Genomic DNA, 27,610 nt, shown 5'->3' with positions numbered 1-27,610 from the left:
TATATGAACTGCGGTTGTAGATGAAAGTGAAGAATGATCATCACAGTTAATTTTCCATTTTAAGCAATTGGAAAGAAGAAGCCTGAAAAAATCAGGGCTTCAATGGGATTCGAACCCGTGACCTCCGCGATACCGCTGCGATGCTCTACCAACTGAGCTATGAAGCCACACATTGGGAGCGAGGTCAATTAGTTGAGTTCATATTTTCCCGTGAGGAGTGAAATGATGTGAAGTTTATATGAAATAATTCATATATGAACTGCGGTTGTAGATGAAAGTGAAGAATGATCATCACAGTTAATTTTCCAATTTAAGCAATTGGAAAGAAGAAGCCTGAAAAAATCAGGGCTTCAACGCGATTCGAACCCGTGACCTCCGCGATACCGGTGCGATGCTCTACCAACTGAGCTATGAAGCCACACATTGGGAGCGAGGTCAATTAGTTGAGTTGATATCTTCCCATGAGGAGTGAAATGATGTGAAGTTTATATGAAATAATTCATATATGAACTGCGGTTGTAGATGAAAGTGAAGAATGATCATCGCAGTTAATTTTCCAATTTAAGCAATTGGAAAGAAGAAGCCTGAAAAAATCAGGGCTTCTTCTTTCCAATTGCTTAAATTGGAAAATTAACTGCGATGATCATTCTTCACTTTCATCTACAACTGCAGTTCATATATGAATTATTTCATATAAACTTCATATCATTTCACTCCTCACGGGAAGATATCAACTCAACTAATTGACCTCGCTCCCAATGTGTGGCTTCATAGCTCAGTTGGTAGAGCATCGCACCGGTATCGCGGAGGTCACGGGTTCGAATCGCGTTGAAGCCCTGATTTTTTCAGGCTTCTTCTTTCCAATTGCTTAAATTGGAAAATTAACTGTGATGATCATTCTTCACTTTATACCTACGTACTCATACAAAGTAGGTCTCATTAGGACTCTTGTTGACAGGGCCTACAAGATCAACAACACTTGGTTGGGGTTACACGAGGACATAACCAAGCTTACTGAAATTCTCAAAAAGAACCTTTTTCCTGCCCATTTAATTGAAAAAGTGGTTAACCGTTACATCACTGGGATCCATAGCAATCATTGTTCCCGTGGCTACCCCGTTACCACCTCGCCCACGTTTTACTTTAAGCTGCCGTACATAGGCCATTTTTCTGTCATCACTCAGAAGAAGATTCGACACTTAATCAAGCGCTGTTGTATTGATTTAGACATCAAATTAGTTTTTTCTTCCTTTAAGATAGGTAACCTTTTTGGTGTGAAAGACTGCCCTATCCCCGCCGGGCTTCGTTCACATGTGGTTTATAAGTTTACATGTAATGTGCAGGCTGTAATGCCTGTTATGTCGGCGAAACCACCCGACATTTTTCCACACGCGTACGTGAGCACTTAGCCGTTGATAAGGCCTCGCACATTTTCAAACATCTTCAGAATTCTGAACGTTGTCGCTCATTGTGTTCAATAGACTGCTTTCATATTTTAAATCACGCCACTACCAGCTTTCAACTCAAGATAAAGGAGGCTATTCATATTCAAAAAGAACTACCTTGCCTCAATCAGCAATTACACCATGTAAATCTAAAATTATCCTTTTAATTTACACCTTTTCACGTTCTTTTGTTACTATTTGTCTTAATTAGCATTTTTGTCTACTTATTATTCAACTTGCTTTGTAATCATTCAACTGAAGATGACAGAAGTTCTGTCGAAACATGTCTTGTAAACTTAAAAAATTGGTCGTTTTCCTTAAAATCTTTACGTGTCTGCTGTTATCTAGACCTTTTATAAATTTGGGTAAAACACTTTTCTAAATAACGCGCGAATGGAAAACCGCATAGACCTAGATCTTTAGACTACGAGTAGTCCCTCTTTCACTTAATCCGTCGTGCGTGACGCGAAAGAAAACTGCCAGAAAAAAATGGCCGCGCGAAATCCTGGGGGCTTCCTCGTCCCTAGGATTTCGCGCGGCTATTTTTTCTCGCAGTTTTCTTTCGCGTCGCGCACGACGAACTAAGCGAAAGAGGGTCTACTCGTGGTCTATAGATGTTGGAAAGATTGTGTATATATCAATCATCTATTATATCCCAGATTCTTGACTTAATTTATTGAATGGTTACGATTTTTATTTTTGATTGCGTGACAGTGCATGTTAGCCATAGCAACCTCTTTGAAATATTAGGGACCTTAAGATACGAGGACGGGAAGGCCAGGACCGGAACGGCAGTGGACGCGGGAAACTTTCGCGGGTCCCGTCGTGTCGCCAAAAACAAAATGCTTAAGATGTGTATTTTTGCAAAGGACGGCGACGTCAATAATTCAAACATCCTTTAGACTATAAAAAAGATGGTAGAAATCTTATCCTATTAAGCTTAAACGATAGTGAACAGCGATGCTGAATTTATTTTTCTTTATAAGCGAAGCAAACATCTGCCAATATTTTAATAGAGAAACCTGAATTTCCGTATGAAAAAATTAAACGAACAATCTGATCGACCTGCTTCAGATGGCTTTTTACCACTGGAGCGTTTGAGAATTCTGTCGCCGAAGAATCCTGACTTTTGGTGAACATTTCAATTTCCATCTGTAATTGTAACAAGCATTATGAAAATAAAACAAACGTTGCATCAAGTTCCGGGTAGTATAAAAAAACAACTAAACATCAGTTTCAAAATGTGTATTCTATTTGCTCGATAGACGCTCCATGGCATTCATTCTTACAACATTTTATCGACTGTACTTACACTGATGTCTTCTCAATGCATACAGTTTGTATTGAGCTTGCACACTCGTGACAGCGACTGAACAGTGACTGAAACACAAACGAACAGACGAGGAATATTTTTATTCACATTTTGGCATGTCAGCGTGGTATTCTACACTACAATCACCAAAAATGCGAACCTTATAACATTCCTATCAATATAACTAAAAATAAAGTCGATAAATGTAGTGTCGCTATATTGCGTTACAGTCATGCGCACTAGGAGTCGGTCAAGTGAGTAGTATCGAAGATTACTGTAATTTACTGTAAGGGAATAAATAACAAGTATTCACAATCAAGGACTCCATAACTGGCGACGAGGATAACTCAAGCGAATTCCACTACAGCAACACCTCACTTAATCGTCACTTTGATCGAATACACTGGATAAACAATGGCAAAACACGTTCAGTTTTCAACACCACGTGCGCTGGCCGCCATTTGAGTAAGGCGGGAAACCAAAGTTGAACACTCACATATTGTCGTCATAATATTACATCGAAAAATTACCTCAAAAGATTATACTGGACGATCATACAGTTGCCGAAGCGAAATGGCGAATGTCTTACCTCCATTTCCTTCATTTTCAGTCCACGAAGACAACGCTTCAGTCGGCCTACGTTGGAAAACATAGGCACGCAAGGCGTGCAAGAGTTATTTTTTTTGTGAACTATAAGTCTCGGAGATAGGAGCATTCATGGAACTGTTTACAGTAATGATTTGGTTGATTTGACAAGTCTTTTTGGTTGCGATGTACAGCAAGAAAGAAACTGGGAGTTTATGATGTACATACGATGTTACATCGGTAATGGTAAGATAACTAAATAGTAAGCCCTAAAATGTTTGACTGAACAAACTACAGTAATCTGACACGTCTCCAGATTAATGTAGACACCATGTTATTTTCTAACAGGCAATTTTATTCGTTCTTTGATACAACCCACACCGTGATTGGTCTGACACGCGCACATGCATAACTCCCTCACTCACCGATCACGTAGCCCTTCCCCCGGGGGGGGGGGGGACTTCCTTATATGGGCTATATAGGTCTGTGCGGCCCCGAAGGGTATGGTTTTTCAGCCGTTTTGGTCATAAATAGGGTATCGATTTTAGCTCATTTTGGTCATTTTGGTCATAAATAGGGTACGGTTTTTGCACTCTAGCCTTGATATGGGTATGCTTTAAGAAGAAGCCACTTTTTCATCATTATCGAAAAGAAAATCAACAAAAGCCCTTCACAGATTTATATGTTTACGGTAATTTAACATTGGTTTGAACTAGGGAGTTAATTATAACGCAGGTCTGAAACAGGGTTTTGATTTGAGGGTCAGGTCGTAAATAGGGTTTCGAATTTTTGGTCAGGTCATAAATAGGGTAAGGAATATCGCAAATTTTGGTCATAAATAGGGTAAGGGTTTTGGGAAGCGGGCCGCACACCCCCAACCAAATTTTCTGGGAGTACCCCCTCGGGAGCCCTTCCAGCCCCCAAGAGGAATTTTTGCTCAAAAATACTCAAGTTAAGAGAACTTTTCGCATTTTATACGAGTCGTAAGTTTACCCTTTTTACACAACACAACGTAACAACATTACTTCACCGAAAATTGAAAGAGAGAAAAAACGTCTCTGATTTAATTAAATTGCACTTTAACTTGGTGCCACACAGTCTTCAAAGAACATTTGAACAGTTTTCATACTTTTTACCTTTAAAAATATCGGACTGAAAAGAATGTCATAAAATGCCCATCAAATAAAAATATTAAACTGCTACTGCAGAGACGTAAAAACACCCTAGAAATGAAAGCTTCTTTTTCGTTTAATATCCTGGGAACAATAGCCCATAACTTGTAAGCTCTAATTGAATTTACTCCCACATGAAAAACAAAAGTGTCGAGTTACCATTTGTAACTAAAAATAGCAAACATCTCGTGGGAACAAATGGTGACGATTCGTCAGCTCTAATTGAATTTACTACCTTGTGAAAAACAAGAGTGTCAAATTACCCATTGTAACTAAAAAATTAAACTATCTCGTTATATTTGCATGCAATAAGAACAAAACAATCGTTACCTGCACTTACTATCGTAAACGTTAGAACTGCTTCAAACCTAAATAGTCTCGTCTCCTCTAAAACATGTCCTAAGAACTAGAACCGACGATTCGTGACCTCTAATTGAATTAACTCCTTGTGAAAAACAAAAGTATCAAGTTACCCTTTGTAATTAAAAATAAAAATATCTCGTGCCATTTGCCTACTACCCATGAACTGCTTCAAGACTCAAGACTCATCTCTTTCATAACTAGCCACCATTGCACTGAAAATTATGCACTCTAAAACAACCCAATGTACGTATGTAACTGTCACACTCCCCTCCAAACCGGACTAAAAATCACAAACCGGCAACATACACGTCACTCTTTATTTTTCAATTACCAAAGTCCATGTGTTTATACATACCTTGTGTTTCTCACGTACCATTTACCTTTACAACAAGAAATTTGATTGGCTGTTCATAGTAGATCCAATCTGATTGGTGTGACATACATACATCTCTCACTCACTCACTCACTCACTCACTCACTCACTTACTCACTCACCCATTGACCCGTCCATAACATACCCGACGCGCCGACTAAGAGGTATTTTTTTTACAAAAAAATAACTCAAAAATGGCTGAAACGTTTCGAAATGTATCTCGCCGCTCATGATGTGAAAGATGCAACACGCAAGAGAGCGCTGCTACTATACTCCGCTGGTGAAGAGGTCAGCGACATTTTTGAAACACTTCCAGATCGAGGAGAAGAAAAGGACTAGGCGAAAGCAGTGACTTCTTTGAATGCTTATTTTCAGCCAAAAGTAAACAAGACCTACGAAATTTACATGTTCAGAAATGCTTCTCGCTAAATTCGTACTGCACACGGCTGAGGCGTCTTGCTCAAACATGCGAGTTTACCAACGAAGATGAAGAAATCAAGTCACACATAGTCGTGTCCTGTTTATCTTCACGATTACGGCGAAGAGCTCTACGAGAAGACATGGATCTCAAAGCCTTACTCGACTATGGCCGTGGTCTAGAAATGTCTGACAAGCAAGCTAAAGGCATCGAGGAACAGGAAAAGCTAGCCAAAGTAGCAGAAGTCCAAGCGGTGAGAGAGGAAAAGCCAAAGTCGAAAAACAACAAGTGTTACAGGTGTGGAGAAAATTACCCTCATAAAGGACGACCTTGTCCAGCACTGAATGAAACTTGTAAACATTGTCGCAAGAAAGGCCATTTCACCAAAGTATGCCGAAGCAGATTAAATTTCAAGAAAGTCAATACAATGGATGAGAAAGGTGGCGATGAATCCACCGACGAAGAGTACACTTACCGCATCACTCTCCACTCCATGCGTGACAAGATACAACCGTTTACTGCAGTAACCATTGGAGGCAAGAGAGTGAAATGTCTTATTGACTCAGGAGCGGGAGTGAATGTCATCGACACATTACACCTACCTCGAAGAGGATCTATGGCTACCGATCTTCTGAGCCCTTACCAGTCATTGGCAAGTTTGAAGCTGAAATCATGTCGGGAGTAACAAGCAAATCGACGGTCACGCAATTCTGCGTTGTTGATGGATGGGATGGAAATTTGATAGGTTATGAGACGGCAACTGATCTCGGGCTGCTACACATAATTAACAGTGTGTCGACACCCAAAGTCGATAACATCATCCAAGATTACAAAGATTGCTTTGAGGGGCTGGGAAAGATGAAAGGTAGAACTGCAAAATTACATGTTAATGACCGTGCAAAACCATTGGCCCAGAAGTACCGCAGACTACCATTTCACATCCGTGATCAAGTCGAGGCTGAGCTTAAGAATCTAGAGGACCTTGACATCATAGAAAGAGCTGAAGGTCCAACTCCCTGGGTCTCTCCGATAGTTGTGGCCCCAAAGAAGACAGGAATACGCATATGTGTCGATATGAGAGCGGCCAATCAGGCTATAGAACGTGAGCGACATCCAGTACCCACTGTAGAAGACCTGATCGTTGATCTGAACGGAGCCACTGTTTTCAGCAAGATAGACTTAAACCAAGGATACCACCAACTTGGGCTGGACGAAGACTCCCGGAGCATTACTACTTTTGCCACGCACATTGGCTTGTTTCGCTATAAGCGACTGAGTTTTGGAATTAACTCAGCAGCTGAAATCTTTCAGAAATCCATAGAAGAAGTGCTGCAAGGAATTGACGGTGTTAGAAACATTTCTGATGACATAATAGTGTTTGGCAAGAACCAATCCGATCATGATCATGCTTTACAAGCTGTTCTTCAGAGAATGAGAGAAAACAGTCTAACCGCAAACCCTGCAAAGTGTCTGTTCAACCAATCATCCATTGACTTCTTTGGTCATCACTTCTCTCCAGATGGCATCAGTGCAGATGATAAGAAGGTTGCATCCCTCATTAATGCCAGTCCCCCAAAGAATGCAACCGAGGCACGCAGCTTCCTCGGTTTGGCACAATACCTCGCACGTTTCATAAAGAACTTTGCATCCATCTCTGCTCCAATCCGTCAACTCACGCATCAAAATGCTAAGTGGGTGTGGGGACCAGAACAACAACAGGCATTCGACTGCCTCAAAGCCAGCATGGCGACTCCAGAAATCATGAAATACTTCAACCCCTCACTCAAAACGGAGCTGATTGTTGATACCAGCCCAGTCGGCCTGGGAGGAATTCTCACGCAAGTAACAGCAGATGGAGGAACAAACATTGTAGCGTATGCCAGCCGCTCACTCACGGATTGTGAAAGCCGTTACAGCCAAACCGAAAGAGAGGCTCTTGCAGTGGTCTGGGGAATTGAGCACTTCCACCTATACCTCTATGGGTCATCCTTCCAAGTTATCACAGACCCCAAGCCGTTAGAAACAGTCTTCAACAACCCCACTTGCAAAGCAACTGCGCGAGTTGAGAGGCTACAGCTACGCCTACAGCCGTACAAAACCAAAGTTGTTTACAAGCCAGGAGCAAACAATCCAGCTGATTACATGAGTCGCCGTCCGGATCCCACACAATCGCAGGCTTCCAACCATTTATCAAGAGTTGATGCCTATATTAACTTTGTAACCAATAATGCTGTGCCCCATGCCGTTACGCTTCAAGAAGTAAAAGATGCGACAGCAGCTGATGAAACATTGCAGAGTCTAGCAAGAGTGATAGCAACTCAAAAGTGGCACGAGGCTGGAAGAGATGTCGGTCAGTACCAGGAGATCAAGCAGGAGTTGTCAGTATCAAATGGCGTAATTCTGAGAGGGACCCGCATAATAGTTCCCGAGAAGCTACGAGATCGAATGATTATCCTAGCTCACAGTGGACACGAAGGAATTGTCAAAACCAAGCGTCTTTTGCGAGATTCAGTCTGGTTTCCAGGGATAGACAGAATGGTCGAGGAAGTTGTCAAAGGGTGCCTACCGTGCCAAGCTGCGAACCATGATCCAAAGCCAGTATGCGAACCTCTGCAAATGTCCCCCCTACCACTAGGCCCATGGCAAGAGCTCTCCATAGATTTCTGTGGCCCCTTTCCAAGTGGAGATTACTTGCTCGACGTGACTGACGACTTCAGTCGGTATCCAGAAGTTGAAATCTTGAGGTCAACATCAGCAAAGGCAGTGATTCCTCACCTTGACAGCATCTTTGCCAGGCAAGGGATCACCGAGATAGTAAGAACAGACAATGGTCTACCATTCAATAGTGAAAGTTTTAAGATGTTTACCACTCAACTTGGTTTCACACATCACAGAATAACTCCTGAATGGCCCAGAGCAAATGGAGAGGCGGAGGGGCTGATGAAGACACTGGAGAAAGCAATTAGGACAGCTGTCGTTCAAGGCAAGAACTGGAAACAAGAGTTGTTCACCTTCCTTCGACAGTACAGGGCCACCCCTCATAGCACCACAGGGAAGTCTCCTTCGGAGTTGCTGAATGGACGAAAACTCAAGTCCACATTACCTCTGGTGCAGTTTGATCAGGCATCCCCAGAGATCAGACGAGCTGATGCTAAGAGAAAGGAGAAGATGAAAGAGTATGCAGACAAGTGCAACAATGCCAAAAACACAGACCTGAATGTTGGTGACAAAGTATTGATAAAGCAACCAAAACAGAACAAGATGTCTACACCATTCAAGCCTGAGCCATTTGAGATCACAGACAAGAAAGGAAGCATGATTACAGCCCAAAATGCAGGACACACCGTAACAAGAAATGTGTCATTCTTTAAAAAGCTGCCTTCTAACATACCTGTACATCCCGAGGAAGAACAGTCTACACCCTTCATTGATGCAGCAGAAGCAGTTGACCCAATTGAGACAGTTGAACCACCTACAGTTACATCAGTTGAATCACCTAGAAACGCACCAGTAGCACCACCTGGAAATGCATCAGTTGAACCGCCTACAGTTACACCAGTTGAATTACCCCCACTTCGCAGATCAGAAAGAGCAAGACGAGTACCTGATCATTTCAAAGACTATGTTACTTGAAGATTGCTCAAATCAATGGTTTAGTGAAAAAAGAACATTATTGCGTGAACATTATCTGAACTTTTCAGACTGCGTTACTTGGACATTGCTTAGGTTAATTGCTTAAAGGAAATAACTTGTATGAACATGAACAGGACTGATAGATTTAGGAAGCAACATGTTGAGTTTCGTTTTTAAGCTTTACCTAGCTCATTATTCAGAGGAAAGGAGAGATGTAGTGTCGCTATATTGCGTTACAGTCATGCGCACTAGGAGTCGGTCAAGTGAGTAGTATCGAAGATTACTGTAATTTACTGTAAGGGAATAAATAACAAGTATTCACAATCAAGGACTCCATAATAAGAACATTTATCGGGGCAAAACAAGCGCAAAATACTCACGTTTTCGATGCGACGGCTAGTCGGGCGAAATGACGTCCTCGACGAGACAAGGACGGCAGAGAGATTAGTGGAGAGTTCTCGTGCGCATGCCCCGTGGAGTAAATTTACTTCCGGTAGCCGTCCTAGTTTTTCCCGTCCTGGTGCCTATTCTTGCTGCTGTGGGGTTCAAAATGGCCGCTACGAGACAAACAATGCGTTGGCTCGTTTTACCTCTAATTTGCTTTAAGGTAAGTTTTTAAGACACAAGTAAGCTTATTGGTAGGGTATATGTAAACGGTCCACAAAGTGTTGATTTCATGAAATAAGTTTTGAATTGTTATGATGCACCGTAGCTTGAAACGTGTGTCGCCCTAAGTTAAGCTTCAGTAAATATTGATCATCTTTATGGTAAACGCTGCTATGTCATACTCGTTGCCCGCGTAAGATATGATTTACACCCTACTCATTGTACGTATCATCTGTTGAGCATGTTTTTGACGTTTTAAAACTCTTCGCCATTTTGTTTGGGCAGATCGAAGAAACAAACAGGTGTGTTTGTTTACCTGCATGCGCGTGTCGGAGACGCCATACTACCAGCTCTAAAGTCATTTACTTTGTTTATCACTGTCAAAACTAAAACTATCACATAACTAAGTCTGGAACACAGCGATAAGTTTGAAATAGAAATTTAAAGAATTAGCCGTCGTGGTTATCGTTCTCCAGACTAGAGGACAGACGGCAAAGAAATGTACCAAGAATTATTATGAAAGTGAGGAATGATCATCGCAGTAAATTTTTCAATTTAAGTAATTGGAAAGAAGAATGACGTTTCGACGGCTCCATGCCATCATTCTTAAATTCAAATAAGATACGTTATGCGAGTTCGTTATATAGTGAATGTACGTGTGAAGGTCTCAGTGCATATGATTAAGAGACAAAAATAATCGATGAATAAAAATAAAAATACCAAGCGGGAGTCCGATTTGTTAATCACGAGTGTGATTACAGACTGAATTGGACGACACAATGTCCTGTTACCAATTAATCATAACCATTACGATTTCCCACAATTTAAAAAATAGCTTTTAATGGTCATTTTTAAATATCATAATTAAGAATACGGAAAAAGCTTGCAAAATGGCTGTTAAGTTTCTTTCAAAACAGTCACTGGAAACTAAGGCCCGGTTCAAACTTCGAACTTTACATGTGCCGAACCTAATACAAATTTGGGTCGACCCAAATAATTAAGTTCGGCAGTTGATTCAAATGTTGAACCTAATGTAATCGAACTTAATTGCAAAAATAAAAGAGACACTACTGCAAACGACGGTTATTGCTGACCAAAATGGCGGGAAAATGTGGGAAAGACAAATTGTGAAAATGAAGAGCTTGCAAGTGCGATAAAGGAGGGTAGAACTAGTCGAAGAAGGCGACTCAGATGCAATCAGCATTAAACAACCGAAGACAATTTTTGAATTTGGTTTGCCTGATATTATCGCTTATTCCCAAAGGAACATCGCAATTCCTCGTCCAGTTCGTTCCTGTCGTCGGTTTCTTCAAGATTCATTTGTTTTGTCATTTACTCTCAAAAGCATGACTCGCAGTACGCCACCGAACTGGCTGCTTTATGGCAAGCTGTTTGTAGCAAAATTCAATCTTTGTAATATATGTTTAATCCTTTAAATAATGGTTTTATTTAAACATATAAAAAGGCATTCAATCCAATGGCAAATAAATTTTTTGGTTCAATTCAATCTTTTAATTTTCATGATTCAATCCAATACCTGGAATATTGATTCAGTCCAATACCTGGAATATTGATTCAATCCAATACCTGAAATACTGTTTCAATCCAATTCCTCGAATATTGATTCAATGCAATACCTCAAATATTGATGCAATCCAATACCTCGAATATTGATGCAATTCAATACCTCAAATATTGATTCAATCCAATACCTCGAATAATGATTCAATCCAGTACCTCGAATATTGATGCAATCCACCTCGAATATTGATGCAATCTTCCTGGGCCGAGTGCAGCCAACAGGAACGAGAGTAACTGAGCACTAGAGAGCACTGAAAACATGGCGGGCGAAGGAGAACTAGATTTAGAAGTCGAGTTTCCTAAGTTTCTTGCAGACATCTTGGATAAAACAGAAATAATATTTGAGAATTTTGACTCAGAAGTTGCAGAAGTGCACGTCGAAGTTCTTGATCAAACCATTAGTCTGCTTAGGTAAATGAGGGATTGCTACAACCGAGACACAAGGGACAAGGAAAATTTAGATTCCATTACTGTCACTTTTATAGATGTAAGTTAACCAATTTTTATGTGACAAACATATTTGTTTATTAAAAGCTGTGTGTGCTAGCTTTTTGTGGCAAATAACATAAACCGTGGCAAATTGTGCTACCACATTGGTCTTTGGTATTGTGCATATTTCTGCTGTCCAATCATTACTGGCACACTAAACTTTGAACTGTAAACAAAATTTTTGCTGTGCTCTGTACACAGTCAAACATTTTTCTCACAAAAACTGCTTGTGTAAACCTGGCTTTATGTTATTTTTGAAATAAGAACCTTTACATTTTACAAGACAGCAATCATTGAACATTGGGATGTGTTTTAAGTTTTTTAATGTTGTTGTCTCATGTTTTGCATTATTTAACCCACATGTGGTACTTCTTTCCTAAAAACGATGTTTTTCTTGATATTCTATGACAAACATTGCACCAATTTGTTGTGAATATTATCGGGTACCCAGGGCTCAAGGCTAACACTACTGCCAACTAGCCACATATTTCAGTTTTGAATAGTAGATTTTGCACTTTCACTAGCCATTGTGACAATCATGATGGAATGGAGTACTGGTCTACTGGATGAAAACAAAATTGAGAATTATCCTGACAAAGTAAAACTAAAGAGAATAGAAAGATATAATATTATAATAATAATAATAATAATAATAATAATAACTTTATTTAAGTGTCAAATGTATTTAGCACTTTTAAATGTGCTAATTGGTGACACTGTAAATAAGTAAATAAATATCTCAAATATAACATACACGAATAAGAATCCCAACTGGTTGGAGGCTGACCAGTTGGCTATTTACACAAAGCGGCCAAGGAGTTGAACTCTGGGCTACCGAGAACAAAGCCAGATAGTGGTAGGGTGGAGAATTTGAACCAGGGACCTCCAGATTTCAAATCCAGCACCCTAAACCACTCGGCCACGCCACCTCCTCTAATGAAACTAATGAAAACAGGGAAACTATGAGTGGATTTCATGGAAATAATTGCCTCAATAAGTATATAAATATTTAACTATTAAACGGAGATAAAAGAAAATGGTAACACTGATAGAAGTACATCAGAGATTGAACATAAGCATATTCAAGAAAAGCAGGATTCGTGTTTGTGGGAGTGAAATTTCCTTAGTGATTATTATTAACATTTTAGATGCAACAAGAAATGTCCAAGATTGACCACTCTTATAAAAAAAGTCAGTGAAACTGTGTATTAAAAAGGCTGGCTGGTGCAAAGTTAGTTTTGGCTAGTGACATGAGACCTGTTAGTAGCCATTACGTCATTGCACCAAGAAGTTAGTCTTGTGTCCCAGGTACTTTTGAAAATAAGATAACAAATTAACCTTCCAACATTTTAACATCTGTTTTGATAAACACCTGAAAAATCTACAAGGCAGAGCAGTGCACATGGCAGTTATAAAGTGCCCTGATTTCTCCTCAGTTTAGTTGTGTTGCTAGACGTTAGGCATTCTGTAATTCAAGCAGTTTCTGAGTTTTGTATATCAATGAAAAGAAAGATGAGAAAATAATTTACTTGATACAGGGTGAGGTTTTCTGTTGTGAATTGAGTTGCAAAAATACTCAGTTAAGTGGGGCCATAATCTCCTTTACCCAGCCCACACACATGTAGTATTATGCAATTGTCAGTTGCCCAAGTTTAACTGTCACAGGTTCTAGAGCCTCTTGGAAGATGTGTACTCCCATTTGACTTGATTCTCTTAAGGGATCGGACCTTTCCAATACAAATGACTGCACTGAATTATGTTGTCCCAGGTCAGTTTCTTCAACTACAACATTGTTATCACTGTCCAATGGAGTTGGACCATCAGGATCATCACCATAGTATTCACAATCATATGACTTTCCATTTGAAAGGGGGTTTTCAGGCTGCATCATATGATAAGCCACATTTGCTATGGCAACCAGTTTTTTTTTTCTGTTCTTACATTTTGGTGGTTGAAAGCTTCAGTGAACTGGCAAAGAGCTTGGTTTATCCTTGGTTGAAAAACTAAGTTTAAGGAGAAAAGATGCACTGAATTATCAGTGTCCAGGATGCCTGACAATTCCATACTATAAAAAGTGTAAAAGTACAAGTGGGAGGCACAACAGAAAACATCCCTCCAGAATCTTTCAATTCGTTGGTTGTGTTGATGGCCCTGCAGTGAAGCTGCCCCTCTCCTCTCTTCTAACCTGCACCATTGTATCGCACACACCAACGTTTTCAACACCATGATATACTCGTACTCTCAAAGGCCAAAATTCTCCGTCTCTCTTAACGGCATCCAGAAACAATTCATGAAATTCGAGAAAATCCGTCTATACAGCCGTGAATTAATATTTTCCATCGGATCAGAGAGTGATGTCCATCCAGATGCCAAAGCGAATTTACGCACCCCATCTCAAGACAGTATTTTGGGAATCTAATTTTGTTAACCTTTCTCTTATTCTTCTCCGTTGAACCCGTAACCCAATGGACTAAAGAAACCTGCAATGAAGTTATATCCAGTAGCACCCCCATGGTTAGAAATGTATTCTTGACTGATTTCGGTTCCTTATCAGGTAAGCTGTCGAAACCCCTTATATCTTCTAAGCCATACCGTCTGTCACTCTTCTGTGAATTGTCCATCTCCAAACTCCAATCATCTCTGTTATCGTTGTCCAGATGAATCGTTGTCCAGATGAATCCTAGTCCTCAAAGTTTCTCAAGCACCTCAACAGGAATTTTAAGAAATGGTCTTCCATGATTTCCTCTTTTTTCGCTTTCTATCGTAATGGATTCCGCAGTAAAAATTGACGGAATAATAGCTCTGCGACGCAACACACTGAGCACATGTACAAAAGCGACAGCAATGGAATCTAAATTTTCCTTGTCCCTTGTGTCTCGGTTGTGGCAATGCCTCATTTACCCAAGCAGACTAATGGTTTGATCAAGAACTTCGGCGTGCGCTTCTGCAACTTCTGAGTCAAAATTCTCAAAAATTATTTCCGTTTTATCCAAGAAGTCTGCAAGAAACTTAGGAAACTCGACTTCTAGATCTAGTTCTCCTTCGCCCGCCATGTTTTCAGTGCTCTCTAGTGCTCAGTTACTCTCGTTCCTGTTGGCCGCGCTCGGCCCAGGAAGTTTGCATCAATATTCGAGGTATTGGATTGAATCAATATTCGAGGAATTGGATTGAATCAATATTTCAGGTATTGGATTGAATCAATATTCCAGGTATTGGATTGAATCAATATTCCAGGTATTGGATTAAGTCATGAAAATTAAAAGATTGAATTGAACCAAAAAATTTATTTGCCATTGGATTGAATGCCTTTTTACATGTTTAAATAAAACCGTTATTTAAAGGATTAAACATATATTGCAAGGATTGAATTGTGCTACAAACGGCTTGCAATACTGCTTTCCAACCCGCTACAGTCTCATTGTTTTCAAATACGGAACACTGCATGCAGAAGTGGTTTATGCAAATTAGGCAAGTATCAATTCGTGCTCTTGAAGCAATAAGAACACATATCGTCCCGCTCTTCCCGCTATTTTGTTCCAAATGATCAAAACAAGGTGTGTGCGCATGACAAAAATAGGAAACGTGTAGATCTCGGGGTAAAACTTCATTCATTTAATGTATTTGTAATGTATGCATTATAGGTTTGGTCCATGAAAAGTTCGACGTTTGAATCGGAGTCGCTCCGTAGTCGAACTGACCGACTGGCCACGTCGAGCTTAATTCCCGGGTCAACCCAAATAACATCTGTCAAACTTAATTGATTCAAACGTCGATCTCGTCATGTACTTAATTGGGGCTATTAGGTTCGGCACATGTAAAGTTCGACGTTTGAACCGGGCCTAAACCTTCACAATTTTACAAATTCAGTCTCTTTAATTGGTTACCATAGTGACTGTAATCAATGTTGTGATTTGTGGATTTAGTGGAGAGGACTTAAACTGATTGGCTCGTGCAACTGTCCGATTACAGGTGTCCGATTACAGCCAACTGTCCGATTACACTGTCCGATTACAACTTTGTAGATTAATTAGAGCAAAATACACCAGTTTATGCACCAATCACATTTGAGGAAATTGTAATTGTTATGATTAGTAATAGTAATCATAAAAATTACAATTTCCTCGATTGTGATTGGTTAAAAAAACTCCTATTTTCCACTTGCCAAGTTGTTATCGGACAGTTTGTTATCGGACAGTTCAATAAGCCAATCACATTCAAAGTTGTAGTTTAAATCAACCAATCACATTCAAAGTGTAGTTACGTGGATGCGTGCAAATCAATTCCAAAATGAACGAGAAAAACCGTATGATTACTTATTAATAATATAAACATGAAAAAATTTGCGTGGAGGAAATACCGGAAGACCTTTGTTGAAGCCATTTTTTCTCATTCGAGAAAATTTTTTTCAAAGTTTCCATACAAAATTTCCTCATCATTTTACGTAATATCATTGGCTTCGAAAATTTCTTATTGTTTTTCAGCCAATCATAATCTAGAATTACGATGTGTAATTTGTACTGGTGTTACACTTTTTGTACCGGTGTTACACTTTTTGCACTGGTGTTACACTTGAACGGCACTGCTCTCAGCAAATCAGAATCGAGTAATTTTTTCATGTATATTATTAATGCGCAAATCGGGTTGCTGATAGCCAATCACGTTCGAGAATTTTGTAATAGTTTTGATTAATCAAGAAACTATCAACAGCTACGAGAATGGAGGGAGACGGGGAGAGAAATTGATCTCCAGAAATATGTGCATGTTGCAAAAAACATTTGAAGGATAATAAACGCAATAGCCTCCATTTAGCTACGCCCTCGGAACTCGGAACAGTTTATAATGTCCGCGGACAAATATCCGTGGATATTTTCGCGCCAAATGGAGGCTGTTGTTTATATATACCATGGCGTAACACGAGAAAACGTTTCTCATTGTATGCCATTGCGTGGGATGTGGCCAACACAATCAATCGAACATACGCGCAGCGCTCGATGGGAAGGTTGGGTGTAGTACCGTCGGGTAAATAACGCCTTTCCTTTATTCTGATTACAGGGCTCGACTCACTGGTCGCCAATGCCACCAAAAATTGAGCACTGGCGACTCGCGTTTTGTCCGATAACTAAAGAAAACCACGACACAACTTTTGTTTTTAAATCTTTATATTAGGAAATCACCTTTCCGTCCCCAGTAAAACAATGTCTGAATATTACAAGATAATCGAAAAAATTGAATGCATTTCGACACATCGATACTCGTTCACGGCGCGCCATATTGTTTCAGCGGCTTCTTCCGAAACTGGGATCGCAGGCGCACTTCCACACCCTGTGCTTTTCGTTTGCCACGAAAATGGTAGTCTCCTCCGCAGCCGTTGTTTGGGATGTCACGCAACGCTCCCCCCAAAGAAACGGCTGCTCACATCCGAACCACATTCTTTTCCTTTTGTGTTTGTGGTTTGTTTGCGCTCTGTTGAACAGACCAATCACATAATAGCAAAGTGTGAATGACGTAAGCTTTCGCGCGAAAAGGTCTGCGGTGCGAACACTCGAGGGATTTCTGGCTTTTGTTTCACGCCGCACGTCGCCAAAAATAGGCGGTGTTCGCAGGTAACGATCATGACGGACGAAAAAAATTGTAAATGAAAGTCCTAAGTACAAGTGCTTCATGTGCTCATCGCTATGTTCAGCTATAAATGAGACAATATATATTTTCTCGAAATATCAAATTGTAAGCGTCAATCAAGGGCCAAACGCTTCCTACAGATTGTAATCAGGCCGGAAAGAGCGGCATTCAGAACTCGATGTCAACAAATCGAGCGAAGCTACTTGATTTCCTGGTTCCTTTATTAAGTTAAAATAGATATCTTCCTTCTCGACAGTAATTTTTTGAGTTGAAAGCTTCTAATAATTAACTTGAACTTTGAAGAGTCTTCAGCTACATAGAAAGCTCGTGCAAGCGTCGCCGGTATTTTTCGGCGTCCCTAAACAAAAGCCGGAAATCTGTATGTTTATTTGTGACATCTCCCACGACGGGATACAAAGATAAAAAAACATTCCCTGATTGGACAAGTTTCAAAGGGCGAATTTGGCGCGAAAACGTTCTTGAAAATGGAACGGAAGCTGTGATTGGCTAATTTCGTGAAAGGAATGTTGTTCGGATGTGAGCAGCCGTTTCTTTGGGGGGAGCGTTGCGTGACATCCTAAAAAACGGCTGCGGAGGAGACTACGAAAATGGCGGCAAATACCAATCGGTTGAAGGAATTACGTGTGTTTTTACGTGCGGGGAATGAAAATTCAGCCAAAAGGTTAATCCAAACTTAAGACAAAATAAAGAACGGCATTTCGAAGAAGTAGCAACGGGAAAATACGCAAGGACCCGTGTTTGTCTCACAATGCAAACCACGGACTTAAAACGTATTATGCTTCGCTTCATTTAAAATGACTAAGGAGACAACCATCACCTTCGGACCAGAGACATATCACCTGAGAACAACTGTAGCTTTAAAACTAATTGTTACTCGTGTTGTTTCTAATTGTTTTCGCTCTTCAATCGTGACTTTTCTTGCATGCAAAGTAACGTATGAAATCGTGTTCTTGTGTAAGTTATATATATAATACGTGTAAGTTGGCGACCAAAATTTACGATCTGGCGACCAAAATTTTTCCGTTAGTCGCCAGCTGGCTCCCGAATGAAAAAGTTAATTTCGAGCCCTGTGATTGGCTGTATTTACTATGGCCCTTGTATACTATTTGTTGATTCGGACTGCGCCCTTGTCAACTATCACGCGATAGAAATCTCGAGCTCAGTACCAGTATCAATGTTAATCAACACCTCGAGAAGTATGAGGGAAGAAATATAGAGATTATCTATAAGCGATATCAATTGGTATGACTTTAAATTAAATACGAAATCGCTTGAGTAAAAGCAAACTTACAAGTAATTTAATATAGAAAGGTAATTCCAGGAAAAGAGCAGCGTCAACTAGTTGGGGTTTAAGAAGCCAGTCATATCGATGCTAGAACTGCTAGAAACATCTTCTACATTGTTTTCCTGAAGTATTAGTTGTATAGGAACGGATAAGTTTATCTGAAATTTATAATGTTAAATGTAAATTCATGCGATTTTCATGGTATAACAATGCAATGTAGAACTGAAGAAAGCTTGGGAAATACTGGGGTTCCATTTTTTAAGGACTTCACTGTGCTCGGTTATTGACATTGTACTCATATTTATCATATCATTCTGATATAACATCCACAGATTTGAAAGTCTGGTTCAAAAGATAATGGCGTGCGCTTTGACTAAGAGATGTGTCTTCCTCTCCTTCGCTGCTCTTGTTGGCAGCCTAACAATGTTGACTATTGGGTTCTATCCACTGACAAACAGGTATGTGATCTTGAACCTACTTTTACTGATTGAATTACTTGTACCATCAGTGGCGTAACTTGCCTATAGGCTCGTAGGCTTGGACCTTCAAAATTTTATCAACCCTCTCTGTGTTTTTAAAATATGCAGTGGAGAAACCATTTGCTGAAGCAGTTTCAAATTGGCAGATGAAGTAGAACGTAATGTTGACGTAATAACTGTAATCAACAACATTTAAATATAGCTAGTTTTTAGAAATTTGCTGTCTTCGATTATCACAAATACTAGTGTTAAGGGGAGGTCTTTGCAGTTATGTTGAAACGATGTAGTTGCAAGCGAAGACTAACTGACTAAACAAAAAACGAGGAAACAAAAATCGTTTTGTCTGGTACACGGTTTAGATGTAACAATCTCAAGATTTTTGATTAAAGCACTTAATACAGTAAAATAATATACTATGAAAAATGAAATCTCTTTTCAGATATAACCACAAACAGTTCCTGTCTCTTAGACAAGGCATTGCAAATGAACTAAATGCAATCGAGCTGGAAATGGAAAAGTTACTTGTCCAGCAACAAGCACCTTCAGCAAGATTGGCTCAGCGATTAGAAGAAATAGTAAATCGCTTAGACGACAGACTGCAGCCAGCGAGTATAACAAGTGAGACATTCAGCAGCGATGGTAGCGTGGATGTGTGTCCAGAGGAGTTCAAGGGGGGTACTTCTCGCAAAGCTACGGGCTGGGCCATCACTAGCTGTACTAATGCCAAACCAATTAGTTCTGTTATAAGTATTTTGATCAACACTGTTGCATATCCTAAGGAAGACGAGAACAACATAGAAAAGGTTTTAAAAGGTATTACAGAGACCTACCCTACAGTTCAGGTTTACCTGGCAACACGTAGTAACCAAGCGATAGAGGCTGCCAAAAGGTATAACAGTATTGATGCCTTTAAGGTCGACGATACGAAGTTGGGTAAAAGATGGAACATGTTGATAAGGAAGGTATCTACTCCTTATATACTCGTTGCAAGAGATGTTTTTCACTTCACCTGGCTTACCCAACTTGAGAGGCAAATTCGTGTGGTCAGTCAGATACCAAATGTTGGAGTTGCAGGTGGATCTTACCGTAACTTTTCAGGTCACTGGAAAGCGGGCTGTGTGCAAACTACAATGAAAAATTACGTCCTGGAATACCAGGAAGGTTATTATCACTCAAGAAACGAGTGCATGTTCTGTGATTATCTGCAGGGTCCTTTCGTTGCCAAAACAAAGCTGTTGAAGTTTGACGAGAGTCTTCCAAATGAGGTCATTTTTGAAGACTGGTTTCTACGTCTTACTGAAGATGAAAACCTGATAATGTCATGTCCAGACGCTATGTATTTCACTGCAGATTACACTTCGTTTTCCAAAAGAACTAGTAAAACCGTGTGGAAACCTTTAGCTAAGAAGTGGGAGCTTAATCGGGTGCTATTGCCCGAGGGGGCGAAGCATTCCTTCTCCTGTAAGGATATTGGTTTCCAATGCAAAGCTAATAGCGAGTTACTCCCAGTTTGTTGTCAGGAAGAGTATGCAAAAGCACTGTCCTTTTTTCAAACGTTTGCTGATGAACACAATATTACATTCGAGCTTGATACTGGCTCCGTATTAGGAAGTGTAAAGTTCAATGGCCTTCTTCCTTGGGACTTGGACGGAGATGTTACTCTTTTATCTTCAGATGTGGCAATCTTTGGGAAGAAAGAAACAGTCGAGCATTTCCGGAGAAATGGCTTTGAACTAACCAAATTTAAATTAACAGAAGGCGGGTATTTCAAGATTAATTTCAATAGATTTTACATCGAGGTGTGGGGCATGTCGACTGTGACAAATACTCAATTTCTCCCCCCAGAGCTACAACATCACGCAACGTTCACCAAAACAAACATTCGGGGTAAGTGGATTGATACGCCGTTTAGTCCTGGTTTGTATGCAAGAAATCGATATGGAAAAGAAATTCTAAGACATTCCCAATCCTGGATGAAATGGGGATTACCGAACAGTTTTGCTGACTATGTTACTGCTGGCAGCTTTGCGTCTTGTAAGAGATCAAATCATCACTCTTGCTTGCAATTTTTTCCTGCTGATGGTGACATTCCGTTTTTGGTAACTTAGCAACCCGTTATAAAAACGGCGTTGAGTCGGACCAAGGCTTCCTTACTTGAGCAACAAAAAACAACAATAAAAGGCAAAACAATCCAGAATGGAAATCTCGTTTAGTTGCAGACGACGCACTATGACTTCGATAATTGGCTAGTGGCTGGAACGTGTTTAGATATAACACAAATCACGCGTGATTGGCTAAAAGTGAGGCAGCGTCCACACTTTGCGGGAGAAATTTGAAAACGCAGCTTATTTCTGCGGCTAGGCCAACCGTTCACACTAACCCGTCACGAAAACGGAGCTTTTCCGGAAAGCGTTCATCAAGCCGAGGAATTTGAAAACGCCGGCTTCGTGTTTACATGTGGACGGAAAACAGTTTGAAAAGGAAACTTTTCGAAAACAATGGCGTCACTGTGATCATGTGATTTGCCTGACCGAGTTTCCCTCGAACATAAATTAAAAATGAGCGGTGATGGGAGCCTTTTTTGAATTCCTCCGGCGTAGTGTGAATGGCAAACATTTGATGCGTTTTTAGAGTGAAACCTCCATTTTTAAATTCCTCCCGCGTAGTCTGCTGGCCTGGACTTGAGGACCGGACTGGCCACGTACATTATGAGCGATGTTAATTACAGGCTGGCTGGCAGAAGACGGACTTAAAAATGTTAAACTAGAGCGAGTGGAGGCAGCGTGGCCGAGTGGTTAGGGCGCGGAATTGAAATCCGGAGGTCGCGAGATCAAGTCCCGTTCTGACCACTTGATTTTCTCGATAGCACGTAGTTCAACTCCTCGATCATGCCTGTAAATAGCTAACTGGTCTGCCTCCCGCCATATTTGTTTCTTTCATTGACTTAAATTAGTTATTATAACGATAGTAGTCAACAGAAAGATTTAAATTAATCTTACTTTGAGTTCATTTTTATCTAGCCGGTCCAGAATTAATTATAGGATTATCCCTAAAATAAGCTTTTCGTTAACAAAGTTACTAGACGGTTACTGCGCCTTTCAATAATTTGCGGACTCTAAAATTCAAAGCTCAACCGACAAATGCGTTTTTCGCTACCGCAAATCAAATGTCCGGTTGCTCCTCCCAGCTTCCGACTACTGCCGAGCACTGTTTCGTTGTCTGAACTGTACTCAGTGATTTGATTACCGCGCTCTCGGCAGTAGTCGGAAGCTGGGAGGAGCCGCCGAACATTTGATTGACGGTAGCGAAAAACGCATTTGTCGGTTGAGCTTTGAATTTTAGAGTCCGCATGTTATTGAAAGGCGCAGTAATAAAGTTATCATTAATATCTATCTACAGTTCGTGGGTGCTTACCATGTACTGAAAATACAGTTAGCACAAATGTTGAATCTTGTCAGGGCCCGGAGGGCTTCCACGTGTAAAGGTCTGGGATGCTGGTCGGATAATTTGAATTAAACCCCTAAAAGATACCAATGTGGGCGTGGTCGAACTTTATTTAACCCCTAAAAGATAGCACTCTACAACGGACAGACAGCTTTTATAACTTGACGGCAAAAAATAGTGGCTTTCTGGACCTTTCTGTCCTGAATTCATGATTTACACCCCTAAACGAGGTGACGAAAATCCCGGACTTTTTACATGGGAGTCCCCCCGGGGGTAAGGCATTTTCAAAAAGGACAAAACAGCCCAAAGTGATGGCACCAAGAGAAAACTCATTTTCTCTTGGTACAACTTGACTATAAGTTAATTGGTCAATTGAGATCGATTACACAATAGCGTGACGTTTGAACCGGGCCTCGGTTACGGCCCAAATTGACATAGCCTGTTCCAGGCTCACGGTAACTGGGGACGATCAAAAAAGAGGGCGGGCGACTAGCGGGCCCGCCCTCTCCTTTTATCTCCCGGATCCCGCTCGTCACCCGCTCGCTCTTTCGATCGTCCCCACTGACCGAGAGACTGGAAAAGTCTAATGTTCAAACGATCAGCATGGAGTTTATCAGCAACGACACTACAAGGAAATGTTGTGTTCATAGGTAAACTGAAGTATAAGACTGGGGAGCCGGTACGAAAAGGGAGGCCTCCGATCCCAACTGATCTGAAAGATCAGGAATTTCTCAAAGCCTATTGATAAGCAAGCAAAACCAACTAATGAACTGCGCTGTCTTGTAACTTCAGCGATTTCTGTGACTTTCTGTTTACACTCGAGGCAAGATTTGATCTTCTACTAAATGTCATTCAAAAATCGATAAAGAAATTTTAAGGGTCGATTGTACCATTGTAACCTACGAAAAAAGGTGACGTGCACGACGAGACGACGAGTTGACACGACGACACGACCAAACCAGCTGACACGACGGTACGAGACGACGAGTTGACAGGACCACGCAACAAAACGGAGGTTGTTTACGTTGCCGTCGTGGGTTGCTTACGCTCTCTGAGCTGATGAGTTAACACGAAATAACGAGCTGACTCGGCGATAAAATTAACGAGAAGACTTGATAAAGCGAAGTTTGGGGAAACAACTTTAACTTCAACACTCTTCCCAGTTCGGTTACTTGTCCCTTATTTTCACTGATCCTTTCAGTTACAGCAGCTCTTAACGATTATTGATCTGGACTGATTTCAGCAACTACTTCAACTACTAGGAGTTCACTCATCACGTTCCTTTTAAAGGGACAACCACACGATCCATCAAATCACTGTCAAACTGTCAATTGGGCTAACGTAATGTCATGCTCAGTTCGCATAAGGTTCTATTGCGATTGCGCGCAAAGCTACTTTGCATAATTTCCATCGAGGTCATCTAGGTTGACTAAGACATTTTCTACCCTGATTTTAAACGACTATTCCTAAGTGGTTGACCAAAATAAGGTAACGTGAGTAATATAAAAGTTGCAATCTTGGTTTTTGTGGATTAAAACTTTGGTATGACACAAAGTTTAAAAATAAAAGTTGTTGCTATGAGTGTTACTAACAAAATGATTGCACAATCCCAACTTCGTGGGTTGGCCTTTCTCAAATTCTGAACTGGGTCGGGCTTCTTGAGACATCATCAAAGGACACTCAAGAGACGTTTGACTGGGAGTGTTTACCGTTTACCAAAAAAGTCCGAAAATTTCGGTTGAATTCAAATGGAACAGTAATTTTCCGGAAGATCCGTTCGGAAATTGTAGACTACCTCCAGAGGTAGCCCTCTTATTCCGTTCGGAACGAAACGATGGAAATTTTCCAGTTTCCAGTCTCTCATCAGCCCAAAACAATTACGAGAAATCGAATTGCAAATGGTAAGCGCCATCTCGTTCGTTTGGTTTGCTGATTTTGGAAAAACCCTTACCATTATTTAACGGTCATCCCAACAGGTTTATTCGGCTGACAAATGGTAAGCACCCACTGTGAAAACATATTCGGGGTATTTGTGCTTCATAGTTTATCAAAAATGGACAAGACTTTTAAATGAAAGAAATGTATCATTTAGCAATACAATTCGGAATCTAGCTACGACTAGGACGGCTACGAAGTATGAAGCTGTTTCGACAAAGGTTGTCTCACAAAAGTGTAAAAGCGTACGCGACAATGCCGATTGGTAATACAGGTAGTAAGAGTTTGGCGTTGTTTGCTTGAGGTTCGCGGTGATTCAGCAAGAAGGAAGGAAAAAGCATGAATACACGTATTTGTGCTGTTTCCTTTTATCACGCTGAAACACCTTGAGCTTCAAACAAGCAACCGTAAAACCACCATTACCAATAATAACTTTCGACATTGTCGAGTAAGCTTTTCCTCGTTCGTGAGACAACCTTTCTCGAAACAGCTGTATATTGCTTTTTCGATTTCGAAGTGCGGGTCGCCGGTCGAACCCGCCACACTGCAAGTCACGATCGACAATTTGCCTGCCCATTTGGCTAATCTACTAATCTACTAATCTACATACACCGTTCTTCTAGTACTCTCACCGAACCCTGGATAGTTCATAACGACGATAGCATATTTTTCCGCTAATTATTCAAAAGCGCCGAAAAATTCGTCTTTCTTCGTTATTGGATTTTTTGTACTAGCAATTAAAAATCCTTCGACAAGATCTTGACAAAAGGTTCAATATGGTATCAGTTAAATGACAACATTTCTACTTCACTGTTCTTTTGTTTTAATTGTATTTTTAATTATATTCTTTCTTTGTATTTTCTATTTGAATTTGTAATTGTCGTTACTTGGTAGATTTTAAGGACCACAATGAGAACTACTGGTTTTACCAGGAATTGTGTTATCCAGTATCATCATCGTCATCATCATCATCATCATTATCATTATTGGTCCGTCGGACGAAAACTGCCAAAACACCCTTGACTCTGATTTCCCGTGAATCGTATAAATAAGATTTTTATTCGATCTGAAATAAACACAACAAATGATACACTTAAACAACAGCAACTAACCGAAAATAAAGGGCCTTAATACATCGTATAAACCAAGAAACGCGAACAGATTTCACTAAGTAAACCACGCGGTATTACACAATTGTTAATCACATGCGGTCGATTACCGAAATTACACTACCAGAAATCAAAGGAAACAACTTAAAGAAACAAAGCCTTAGAAAACGGAAAAAAAACAACTTAAACTGACTCACTTCGTGACAGGATTCCTGAGTCCAATTAAACTGTGAAAGACCTTTAAAACTGGAAGCTATCCATTCCGACACGTATAAAACTAACTGAAAACGATTCCTACATCAAGCTGCTCAAATTGCAATGTCAATCAATGTAATCATGTTTGATAAAAAGTGTAATATTAAACTATTAAAATCAATACCAAAACTTCACGCGAAATGTCACGCAAAACACTGTTCTTCATTGAAACAATTATCATTATCATTATTGTTATTATTATCATTATTATTAAAAGTCTCTTTTACGTACGCTAATAACCTGAGCGTTTCAGTCAACAACAAGCTCATTCTCGGTCTCCTTTGGCTTCCTTTAAGCGCCACAATCTCCGTCGGTAAAGTCGAATCTAAATGGTTTGTTTTACTCTCCTTCCTCATATACTTATCAATGCTTGATTCGTCTTAAGTTTGTACCTGAGATATATTTCGTTGCTCAAAGAACAAAACAATTGTGTATGCAAATGAGAAACTCAAGCGCCGATTGTCGGTGTCGTGCGTGTGGTTGTATATGAAATCTACAAATACATAGCTTCTTCTGCAGTTCGAAGCTTCACTAATCTTAATCGCCTCGTTGTAGGACGTACGTGTCGTTGATTATTCGTTTAGAAGCGTCTCTATTTCGAGGACAAAGAGAACTTGATGCTTATAATTTGCCGCATAATTATCTCACCTACAGCAGTTTCCATTATTATTTTGGTCTGGGACATCTGGGGCTCGTTTGAATTGAGTAGTACTGAATAGTCAGATGACTCCTAGCTTATCTCAACCAGTCGTGTCTTATCTACCTTCACAATATCGAGCTTCACACTAGAAGCTAGGGAATGAAATCCTAGGTTTTTACAGTAGCGGCGAACCCGAAATCGAAGAACTGCTCTGTCTGCGGATCCACAGCCACTTTGACAATGTTGTGACTAAATTCATGATCAATAACAGGACAGACGCGTGAAAAACTGACATCAATTTGTTAAATCACCTGTTCGCATACATTCTTCTTATTAGAAGCACCTCAAAGACGTCACAGGCCAACTCGCCCTATTCCTCGCTACTGGTCGGTCATGGCCGCGGAAAGGGCTAATTTTACAGACTGAAAATTCATAGAAAATTAACGAAATTAGCTACAACGATAATTTTTTCGCAGTGGTGATCAGAAAAATGAGGAGATTTATATAAGAAAAAAAATGGAGGTTAGTTACGCTTTAAAAACTAGACCTCGATTTTATGTCATTATCTCGAATGACACGCGTAACAAAAATAACCAAGGTAACGGTAAATACTATCCCAAAAATGATGGTGCTCAATAGAATATGAATAAACTCAAGTTTTCCTCCTAAGGCAAAACCTACATAACAACAATATAAGGAGAAAGTATAATTTGATCTGTGATGAAATAGAAAATCAAATAACCCTAGCTTTTTAATACCCTGAAATATCTCAGGATTATAATATCCTGCACCAAAACAAGTTTTTCCTTGATAATTTAATAACGAATAGGTTATTATATAGAATAC

General features: G+C 40.2%; 1 protein-coding gene and 1 long non-coding RNA gene across 2 annotated transcripts; one reads left to right on the top strand and one right to left on the bottom strand.

Moving 5' to 3' along the window:
- Positions 1-2,135: 2,135 nt before the first annotated feature.
- On the bottom strand, positions 2,136-9,805 carry LOC149118690 (uncharacterized). Its single transcript, XR_016201317.1, has 2 exons — positions 9,682-9,805; positions 2,136-2,825 (listed from the first exon to the last, which is right to left on the bottom strand). It is a non-coding gene; the product is annotated as an uncharacterized LOC149118690 (long non-coding RNA).
- A 5-nt stretch (positions 9,806-9,810) lies between these two features.
- LOC110047413 (uncharacterized) lies at positions 9,811-24,421 on the top strand. The gene is made up of 3 exons (XM_020753159.2): positions 9,811-9,908; positions 19,235-19,360; positions 19,821-24,421. The coding sequence occupies exons 2-3, from the start codon at positions 19,260-19,262 to the stop codon at positions 21,487-21,489; spliced, it is 1,770 nt and encodes a 589-aa protein (XP_020608818.2). The 5' UTR covers positions 9,811-9,908; positions 19,235-19,259; the 3' UTR covers positions 21,490-24,421.
- Positions 24,422-27,610: the final 3,189 nt, after the last annotated feature.

This window comes from Orbicella faveolata, unplaced genomic scaffold (genome assembly GCF_042242905.1).
Source record: "Orbicella faveolata isolate gen_17 unplaced genomic scaffold, um_ofav_v1 contig_1, whole genome shotgun sequence".
Classification (NCBI taxonomy): Eukaryota; Metazoa; Cnidaria; class Anthozoa; order Scleractinia; family Merulinidae; genus Orbicella; species Orbicella faveolata.
Note: the sequence above shows the minus strand (reverse complement) of the source record. Positions and strands in the feature narration are given on the sequence as shown.